General features: G+C 38.3%; 1 protein-coding gene across 2 annotated transcripts; it reads left to right on the forward strand.

Moving 5' to 3' along the window:
* Positions 1-2,292: 2,292 nt before the first annotated feature.
* si:dkey-4e7.3 (uncharacterized protein LOC402865 homolog) lies at positions 2,293-7,485 on the forward strand. Of its 2 annotated transcripts, XM_059499344.1 has the most exons (7): positions 2,293-2,321; positions 2,420-2,463; positions 2,732-2,916; positions 3,439-3,618; positions 3,700-3,811; positions 4,941-5,077; positions 6,810-7,485. In XM_059499344.1, the coding sequence occupies exons 3-7, from the start codon at positions 2,740-2,742 to the stop codon at positions 7,137-7,139; spliced, it is 936 nt and encodes a 311-aa protein (XP_059355327.1). In that variant the 5' UTR covers positions 2,293-2,321; positions 2,420-2,463; positions 2,732-2,739; the 3' UTR covers positions 7,140-7,485. The 2 variants fall into 2 exon arrangements, with proteins under 2 accessions (XP_059355327.1, XP_059355326.1); XM_059499343.1 differs by having other exon boundaries at positions 2,299-2,463.
* The last annotated feature ends 3,284 nt before the right edge of the window (positions 7,486-10,769 follow it).

The raw sequence follows: 10,769 nt of genomic DNA on the forward strand, positions 1-10,769 counted from the left end.
GTACTAAATGTAATCAAATTACTTGATCTTGTGTAATAGGAGTTATGAATGGCATGAAGAAGAGATGACAGATAGAGAGGTGTCTTGCCCAGGATTGTCTTGTATATGAAGAGAAACCAATTATGGAGTCGCCGGGTATGAAAGGAGGGCCAGCCCAGTTTATACAGGTCACAGTGATGAGTGTGAAAGGGTGCATTAGTGGCAAAACGGATGGCTGAATGATAAATTGTATCAAGTTTTTTTAGGGCTGTGTTGGATGCCATTCTGTAGATAATATCGCCATAATCATAAATTGGCAGTACTGTCATCTTAACGAGGGTACATTTGGTAGCATAAGTAAAGGAAGCTTTATTGCGAAAAAGAAAGGCTAGTCTAGCTTTGACTTTTGTTTGAAGGTAATGTATGTGTGTAATGAATGACAGGGATGAATCCAACCAAATGCCTAGATATTTATATTTTTTTGACATACTCCAGAGCTTTACCGTTCATGCAGGTGATTGTAAGTGGAGTCTGAATAACAGGTTTTCTGCTAAAAAGTATACATTTTGTCTTACTGGTGTTAATACGGAGGTGGAAATCCTGGACTTGCGTGCCTTGAACCGAGCTCTTCACAGACTTCCGTTCAAGATGCTAATGTCCAAGCGCATTTTCGAATACATTCATCTGTTGGACTGGTTTGCAGCAATCGACCTGAAGGATGCATACTTTCATGTCTCCATTCTTCCTCGACACAGACTGTTTCTTTGGTTTGCTTTCGAGGGTCAGGAATATCATTACAAGGTTCTCCCATTCAGGTTGGCCCTCTCTCCCCGTGTCTTTATGAATGTCGCAGAGGGAGCCGTGGCTCCTCTCAGGGAAGGAGGTGTCCGTATCCTCAACTACCTCGATAACTGGCTGATTCTAGCTCACTCTCGAGCACGGTTGTGCGAGCACAGGGATCTGGTGCTCAGACACCTTGCCCCTCCGGGTCTTCGGGTCAACTGGGAAAAGAGCAAACTCTCCCCTGTGCAGTGGATCTCTTTTCTCGTTATGGAAATAGACTCGGTCGCCATGTTTACGCAGCTTACGAATGAGCGTGAGCAGTCACTGTTGAAAGTCAATTCGAGGGCAAGAGAGCGGTTCCACTGAAACTGTTTCAGAGGCTCCTGGGTCAGATGGGCATGGCAACAGGGCATGCTCCGAGTGACCGTCACTCCGGCCTGCCTCCGAACCTTCACCCCGTGGTTGGACCTCTCATTTCTATGGGCTGGCATTCCCCTAGAACCAGTGTCCAGACATGTTGTGGTGTCAAAGGATGCCTCTGTCAAGGGCTAGGGTGCCATGTGCAATGGGCATGCTGTGTCAGGTTCCTGGACAGGACCCCAACTTCAGTGGCATGTCAATTGCCGCTTCAGGGCCCTGCTTAAGGACAAGCACGTTCTGGTCCAATACAGACAACACTGCGACCATAGCATACATCAACAGTCAGGGTGGTCTACGCTCCCCCGGCATGTTGCAACTCGCTCGCCATCTCCTCTTGTGGAGTCAGGAGCATATGAGGTCACTTCTAGCCATTCACATCCCGGGCAGGCTCATTCGTGCAGCCGACGAGCTTTCACGTCAGCAGTCTCGCCTGACTCCACCCCCAGTCAGTTCAGCTGTTTTGGGAATGCTTTGGAAACGCTCAGGTATACCTGTTTGCTTCTCCAGAAAATTCCCACTGCCAGTTGTTTTACTACCTGACTGAGGGCACCCTTGGCACGGACGCTCTGGCACACAGCTGGCCGCTGGGCCTACGCAAGTATGCATTTCCCCAGTGAGCCTTCTTCCACAGATGTTGTGCAAGATCAGGGAGGACGAGGAGCAGGTCCTCATGGTTGCGCCTTTTTGGCCAGGCCGGACCTGGCATTAGCCCCGTGGTTATTGCGTCAAGCAGCTGCACTCACAGCGACCCGAGTTCAATTCCATCTTGAGGTCCTGCCGATCCCGCTCTCTCTCTCTCTACTGTCCTATCTTTAGAAAAATGCTTAACCCCCCCACCCCAAAAAGTGTATTTGACTTTGAATAATTTAAGACATTCTTTCAAAAACTAAGATTCAACCACTAATGAAACAAATAAATATTGAGTGAATCATTAAAACATTTATTCACAAATTAGGTAATTTTGTTTAGTTGCCTAGTGTTTTTCCCCCTCAGAATAGCGAGAGATCCACAATCTCCATTAATCGTTTTATTCTTTACGCCTACTTTGTAGACGGTCCCTGTCTGGCCTAATCTTGCTTCTGATAGAGACTTTATACGTTGCGACAAATAGAGGAGGAGTAAAACAAATTAACTGCGACGTGTGTTCGGTTCTACATTCTAATGCTTTTCAGATAAGCCACTTTTTATACTATTATACTCATCCACTTAAGATTTATTGATTTTTTTTCTTGAATAGAATATCTGTCTAATATCCAAAGTCAAACGTCGAACCAACTATCGGTAAGTTATAAGGCTTCGTCTGCATCACAAGCTCATCTACAAACAGTGACACCTTTTTCATACATGGACTAGTGACTAATCTAATAATTATAGTCATTTTGGCTGACATATTTACCCGTAGTATCCAGAAGTGCAATTACAATAGGGACAATCACAAGCGAAACCGAAAGTGTCTTGCTCAATGCCCCAAAATCTTGCGGGTTTTGAATATGTAACGTTCATCAGTCCAGACATTTGTTAATATAATTGTTCTCATGTCATTGTTTAGAGGCCAGCATGAAGAAATTGCTTGTGGACGTGGACTGTGGTGTGGATGATGCTCAGGCTATCATGATGGCTTTGGCAATGCCCGATGTGCAGATCCTGGGGATCACCTGCGTTCAGGGCAACACTTCATTAGAGAACGTCTGCAAGAACGTCCTGCGCATCCTGAAAGTGTGCAAGCATCTGGAGGTGAGATGGTCCCATATGCCATATCACAACGAGATGGACATTTCTTTTGTTTTGTGCAGTGATGCATTGTTCATTATACAATATTTAAATTTATTTTGAAATTGCAATACTAGATGTGTAGACGATTTTAGTAAACAATTAATTGCAAGCTTTTTGATTCCAAAAGCACATATTTTCACCCTTTGGTTGGTGAAAAGGAAGTATTTCCGGCAAGAATTGAGCAATGTTTTCATCACTTGGAAAAACTGGTGAAGGAAGTAGTGAGGACCAATAAACATACAGAACTTGTGTTCATGATATAACAGAAATCAGAGACTTTTATTGCGTTTTGAATAATCCGGTTTTCTGTATGTTCAGTACAGTATTCTCTTATAATTCTAACTGTTTGCAGAGATAATTTGAGCTAAATAACTCCAAGAATAACGTTACTTGCTGTAAAGTAATGCATTGTTGTCCAGTGCATGACAGCCATTACAGCATACAGTAATTAGAAAACCTGATTGTGTGTCTGATTTGCTTCAGATTCCTGTATTCCGTGGAGCAACTAAAGCGCTCTTGGAACAGACCGTCAGTGGTGGAGAGTTTCATGGAAAAGATGGACTCGGGGACGCCCCGGACCCTGATGCTCCTGGTTTGGATCTGGTCCAGAAAGAGGGCGCCGTGTCAGCCATGATCCGAATAGTCAATGAGAATCCTGGAGAGGTCTATATGATTATATGAAATATTAGTGGAATTATCTTGAATTTCAAGTACTTTATCATGTGTTGTTCCTGTTTCTCAAAGGTGTCTTTAGTGGCCACTGCTCCGCTGACAAATGTGGCTTTGGCAGTGAAACTTGACTCCTCATTTCCCAAGAGACTCAAAGGCCTTTACATTATGGGTGGCAATACAGATTGTGAGTCACTAATACTTACTTTACACATACTCTTTTATCCAAATATGGCTGGGCAATATATCCAATGTTCGTTTTATAATTTCATTGAATTAAAGTGGCCATTTTGATGAAACGATGAGTTAACGATTTCTAAAAGAAAGACTTTTAATGTCTTTTTAGCTGCAATAATAGCATCGTTGATATTAATCTAATTGTTCACATTAAAATTGAATCACTCAAAATATATACTAAACATATAGTTTATGTTGTATATCACTATATACAACATAAACTATTAGTCAAATATTTGTAATAATGAAAGTCTGTGTAAAGGAATATTAAATGTGCATTCTGAGTTTGTCACACCACAGAAAATGTGTCATGCTCAGTGGCCGCAGTGCGTCATCGAAGCCTGCCCAAAAAATCATGAACACAAAAATGGTGAAAAACTCTGAACTCTAAAATGCAGCACTACATATTTCACATTATTTTTAACATGTTTTCAGCAATACATTTCTGTTATTTATAATGTGTTTAGAAATGTTTATCTGAATTGCCTTTACACAGGTTTTAAGATATTTTTAATGTTTTTTAAAGACGCCTCTTTCACTCCACAAGGCTGCATTTACTAATAATAGTAATGTAGTTACTAAATCGTTACTAAATATTTCTATTTTCTGTTTTCTATTTAAATATATATTTTAAATGTAATTTAATTCATTAATGCAAAGCTGAATTTTCACCATCCTTACTCCAGTCTAGTGTCACATGATCTTTCAGAAATCATGCTGATTTACTGTTCAAGAAACATTTATTATTATAAAAATTTGATCAATTTAATGCATAAATAAAATTATTAATTCCTTTTTTCAATCATACTTACAAAAATATATCTTTATTGTATTTTTGAGCAACTAGATATGGCCTTGCTGTGCATAAGAGACTCTTTTCAAAAACGTTGACCCATACTATATATCTTTAGAAGACATATTTTTTTATTTATTTAATGCAATGCAATGCAATATTGCCCAGCCCTAAACCAGAATAATTTGTACACTAAGTGTAAATCAGTCTGATCTGTATTGCCTATTTTCTTAATATGTCTAATGCAATTAAACCAGGTTAGAGAATAACACCTGTCCACCTTTAGCTCGTGGGAACATCACTGTGTGTGGAGAGTTCAACTTTGCGGCTGATCCTGAAGCAGCATATATTGTTCTGAATGAATTCATTTGCCCAGTTTACATTGCAACCTGGGAGTTCGTCTTACGAAGTAAAATCCCCTGGGTGAGATCCTCATCTCTTAAACATAATAGGGCAGTTTCCTGGATAGAGATTAAAGGGATAGTTCACCCCCCCCCCCAAAAAAAAACAATTCTGTCATTAATTACTCACCCTCAAGTCGCTCTAAACTCAGAAGACCTTCGTTCATCTTCAGAACACAGATTTAAGATATTTCTGATGAATCCCCTCCCATAGACAGCAACAGGAGGAGAAGAATAGTTGAATAAAGTTGTTATTTTGTGTTATATTCAACACACAAAAAGTATTCTTGTTCTTTAAAAAAATACGGTTGAACTACTGATGCCACATGGACTATTTTACTAATGTCCTTGCTACGTTTCTGGACTTTGAGCATGGTAGTACCCTTGTTGTCTATGAGAGGGTCAAAGAGCTCTCAGATTTCATATAAATATCTTAATTTGTGTCCAATGATGAACGCAGAGGGTGAGTAATTAATGACAGAATTTTTATATTTGGGTTAACTATCCCTTCATGCCTAATCCTAGACTAAAATGGTCCCTTAAACCAGATTAACATAAATCTGCTTTCTCTGTCTTGGTTTTAAATAGTCTTAGACTTGGCCTAATCTAGAATTTCATTGGCTGATTTTCTGGAAGAAACTCAGGACTAAAATCGAGTCTTAAATTATACCTGGAGGCAATTTTAACTTCAGATTAATGTTGTGTCTTTATATATCAAAATTACTGGCACCCTCAGACAAAGAAGCCTGTGAAAATTAATCTGCTCTGTTAACCATGTTCATTTTTTTATTCCAGTAAAAATAATACAAGTAAAATGGAAGGGAAAGAGTTGTTTTTCTCTAATACACATTAGATTAGATTAGATTCAACTTTATTGTCATTGCACATGTGGGTACAAGGCAGTGAAATACAGTAGTACAGGGGAAGAAGAGATACAGCATAGCATTAGGAAAGAGAGGAGAAAAGACAACACCCAGACTATGCTCCTTTGGGAGCACTGTGTGAGAACAGGAAAAACACCTCAGCAACAAAAGCACATAATCAGTACTGCAAAAACACACGACTTTGCAACTGGGGATGGAAATTCGGGGGTCGAGGTAATCCAGCACAGCCAAGCAGCCATCCGGTCCTTTCGCCATTACAGCGCTAATCACAGACCCGCTTGTCAGACTGGATTACTGAATAAGCAAATTTGGCATTTGTGTTCCTCAAATGTATATTCCTGTGAAACAGGAAGTCATGGCAGGATAATGTCATGTTCCTAGTCACCCTGTTAAGATAAAAGTAAATATAGTAAAAATGAAAAGTAAAAAAATACATATTAATATGAATATAGATCTTCAGACATTTTACACATAAGAATTTCTAGAACTACCAATAATTGTGGCCAATGTGTATTAGAGAAAAAATATTTTCATAATGTGATTTTGGTGAAAAGTTAAATTTTTTTTTAAAGATCAAAAGGTAAAAAAAAAGTTACATTTGAAGCTTTTCTTGGTTCATTTCCATGTTTTATAGGCTACCCCTGTTGTGCTAATTCTGATTACCACAGTTGGTTTTAAATGAATCTAGTTTTATTTCAGGACTCCATAGTGCAGGTATGATTAACTATTCTAGATTAAGCCTACTCTTGGCTTAATTTAAACCCTGTCCAGGAAACCGTCCCAATAAGAATATACATAGTTGATTATGTGTAATGTAAATGCAACTACTACTATAATATGTTTTGTTATATCTGCACATGTCTGTTTCAGGAGTTCTGTGATGGTTGGCTGGCTCAGGACACAGATAAAGCTCGGTTTATGAAACAGATCTTTAAGAAAATCATGGAGTCCATGAAGAAGGTGACAGATGGGCAGGGATTCATCTCCTGTGATTCTTATGCCATGGCAGCAGCGATAGACAACACATATATCATTGAAACAGAACAGAAAGCCGTCACTGTAGAGCTTACGGGGAACTGCTGCCGGGGAATGATGGTTGTAGATCACCTCGAAATCCTGAAGAAGTCTCACAAAGTCCACATCTTGAAGAAGGTGGACTTGGAGAGGTTTAAAGTGCTCATGATGAATGCTTTAAAATAAATGATCATTAGCAGCCATAGCATAGCATATTTTTTTAAAAACATCTTCCATTTTATAAACATCTGAAAATTGTTTGCTACTGGCTCACTTTTTTAACAAATCCAAAAACCATCCATACAGAAATAACAGTCAGCCGTTGAATGAGATATAAATTTAATTTTGATAAACTACTAATGTTCTTAATATTGATCTCTTGAATCCATTGATTTTATGAGCGAACATTCAGAACCAGAAATCTGTTTTATGTTTTTTATTTCTGGTATTGATGCACTTCCCAAATAATCATCATGAGTCAATGATAAAAAATTTTTTACAACACAAGTGATTAAAAAGCATAATAAATACACATTTGAGGTCCTGTCTTGTCATCTTTATACAAAACATGTTATTTAGTATCCATAGGTGCAGGGCCGTGCACAGGGGGTTGGCCGGGTGGATAGAGCCACTGCCCCTTTGCCCTCATAGGCTGAGGTGCCCCTCTCACCAATCCCCCCATCACCCCAGCTCAAAAAGGTCTATCACTGCTCCGCTAAAGATCCACTGATTCCACTACATGTTTCCCACCCGCTCTGCAGAATCACTCACAATCTGAGTGTCGCTCTCTGGAGAGTATAGAGACCACAGTCTCCGAAAGGTCATTGCATTAACAGGTAGATGCATTACAATCCACATTACAGTCAGCGGTTGATACGCTGAATTAGTTATTTAGTAGTTTGTTTTTGTTTTTCTGTCAGTTATGAGCATCTAAAAGCTCTTCTAAAAGTGCTGACAACAAAATATCCATGTTCTTAGAATTAGAATGTCTAATCAAATAATTGTACCCTATCAGATCTAATATAAAATATCACAAAATTGGCTATTGTTGGCACACTTTTGGGACAAAATAAAAAATAAAAATGCCTTCACAAAAAAATAGAGAGAAAGAGCGAAGGGAGGCTGCTAAAGGCAGATCAACATTGCAAACACAAATTCAAATCTCCAGCAAGCCAGCAGGTAAATCATCATATAGAATATTTTGCAGTGTCACATTTTAATTCTTGTAATTAAGAATATTTCCCATTATAATCACTTGTCTTGATAGTAGTTAGTTATCCATACAGCACCATATTTTATAAAAAACACGGCCTATAAATAGTTAAAACATATGCAAATGTTCTAAATGAGTCGTTTCTTAGTATATGATATAGAGTTATGCTGCAAAATATTAAATTAAATGTCTAATACTTATAGAGTGGGGAAAGATCAGCCATTTTTTTTTACTTATGTGGTTCTCAAGATAAGGGAAAATGACACAGAAGCACAATGAAAGCTTCTATCATATCCTAATGAATGTATTCCTAGCATTTTTTTTAAAGGATCAGAATGCATCTATGACAAGGTTAAAAAAATATGGCTTCTTATAAAAAAGTGTTTCCATGGTTCAGTTTGGCCTGGGTTAGGGGTAAGTTGACCCGAGTCGAGTCAGTGTGTAAGGTTCTTATCACAGAAGGAGTTGGTGCACTTGTACACTGTGCCTATCAAATAAACTACAAATAATATGTTAAAAATAAGTTAAAATGCTGACTCAACTTGCCCCACAACATTTGGCTCACTTCGCCCCATAGCTGCCATTTTGAAAAAAATAAAAATAACTACGGTAGCTCACCAGTTCAGGCTAATATTTAGCTAAATGGTTTGCATGGTTTTATGTGTTGCTAAATAACCTTTATGTATCAAGCATTACATCTGTTATATTAAAATTTTACTTTGATGAGCCAAAAACAGTTTTTAAAGTAACTGGGTGCCTTCCACTCTACCCATGTGTTTCTCCTTTTCACCATCTGGCAGATATGATGGGTGGTTCCAAAATACATGGTCACATGACAGTAAAAGTGTAGATATTTCAAACTGACTGAATCAATCTTTTTTTTTATTTTAACCTTGCCTTTTACACAGAAGCATTGTCGTGTTAGAATTGAAAAGGGTCCCGTCCAAACTTTTGGTATAAAATCAGAAGCACACAATTCCCTAAAATATCATTGTATGCTTAAACATTAAGATTTGTACTCATGGAAAGTACTAAAGTAGTCAAACCTGTTCATTAGAAGGGGGTGTCCTAATACTTCTGGCAATATAGTGTACAAGCCACCCTAACTATTCAAAATCTTTGTCTGCAGTTTATTAATATTATTTTGCTATTTGATCATAAGGTATCAGTAACATAATTCATTCAGAACATGTTCTTTGGACATAGAATTTCTGTATCACACACTATTATGCCGATATGGAATGAGTTCGACTACTTGATCAGTTATATTAATATAAATGCTTCACTGGGGCAAAACAAAAAAAAACCTAAAATAATTTGACCAGCAGATGTACTTCCATGGATCTTTTGCTCTCAAAGAAAGCCATTGCCGTATTTTCCGGACTATAAGTCGCACTTTTTTTCATAGTTTGGCTGGTCCTGCGACTTATCAAAATTAATTTGACATGAACCGAGAGAACTGAACCAAGAGAAAACATTACCGTCTACAGCCGCAAAAGGGCGCTCTATGCTGCCAGAGATGCTGCCCAGTGCTCCTGTAGTCTACTGTACACTGAGCAGCATATAGCGCCCTCTCGCGGCTGTAGACGGTAATGTTTTCTCTTGGTTCTTGGTTCTAAATAAATGCGACTTATAGTCCAGTGCGACTTATATATGTTGTTTTCCTCATCATGACATATTTTTGGACTGATGCGACTTATACTCAGGTGCGACTTATAGTCCGAAAAATACGGTAGTTACTTCAGACACTGGGCTCCTTACCCTCCTGTGACACAACAGACCGTTATTAAAAAAAAAAAAAAAAAATAGGTTGTTGATTAAATAAATTCCGTTCACTTTCTGTTAATGAGCTTTCAATGCATATGGATTACACAGTTTAATTATTTCCAGAGCCGGACAGTAACGGAGTACATTTACTTGAGTACAGCACTTAAGTTCAATTTTGAGGGATCTGTACTTTACACGAGTATCATTTTTGGGGAGTACTCATGACTTTACTCAAGTACATTTGAGAGGCAAATATTGTACTCTTTACTCCGCTACATTTCTATCCATAACCGTAAGTACCCGTTTCTTCATCGCCCCCGTCCACACGGAGACGGAGTTTACCCCAATCCGATCTTTTTTTTTTCCTCGTCTTAAGAAATATCCGCGTCTACACGAAACCACAAAACGATGTAGTACACATGCCAGACCAGCATGTGGCGCTGTAATTCTGCCACAGAGATACACTTAAAAAGGAGAAGAAGACATGGACTATGCGCATAAACCTTGCGCTTGGTACACAAATGAACATGGAACAATACATTTATTAATCTGTTAATGTTAGTTAATAAAAAGACTATGGAGTCAAAATAACGCCTTATATATACGCAAAACAATTACGATTTGCAAAAGAAAATAAAGTTTTGCAAACGAAAATTAAAGTATTCAGGAAAATAAATTAGCTTTTTGCAAACAAAAATTAAGAATTGCAAAACAAAATGAAACAGCGCGAAAGCAATTATTTTGCAATACATTTTTTCCATGGTCATATCTATTAATTTATCTGCAATGCTGCTTTTATTTTGCGTGTTAGTCTAGTTTGAGCTTGCGATACCGTT

Source organism: Carassius carassius, chromosome 19, assembly GCF_963082965.1.
Source record: "Carassius carassius chromosome 19, fCarCar2.1, whole genome shotgun sequence".
Taxonomy (NCBI): Eukaryota; Metazoa; Chordata; class Actinopteri; order Cypriniformes; family Cyprinidae; genus Carassius; species Carassius carassius.

Coding starts and splice junctions, on each gene's coding strand:
- si:dkey-4e7.3 (XM_059499344.1), top strand. CDS start 2,740: ATGAAGAAATTGCTTGTGGACGTGGACTGTGGTGTGGATGATGCTCAG. Junction 3,812..4,940: donor TATGGGTGGCAATACAGATT/GTGAGTCACTAA, acceptor GTCCACCTTTAG/CTCGTGGGAACATCACTGTG. Junction 5,078..6,809: donor TACGAAGTAAAATCCCCTGG/GTGAGATCCTCA, acceptor TGTCTGTTTCAG/GAGTTCTGTGATGGTTGGCT.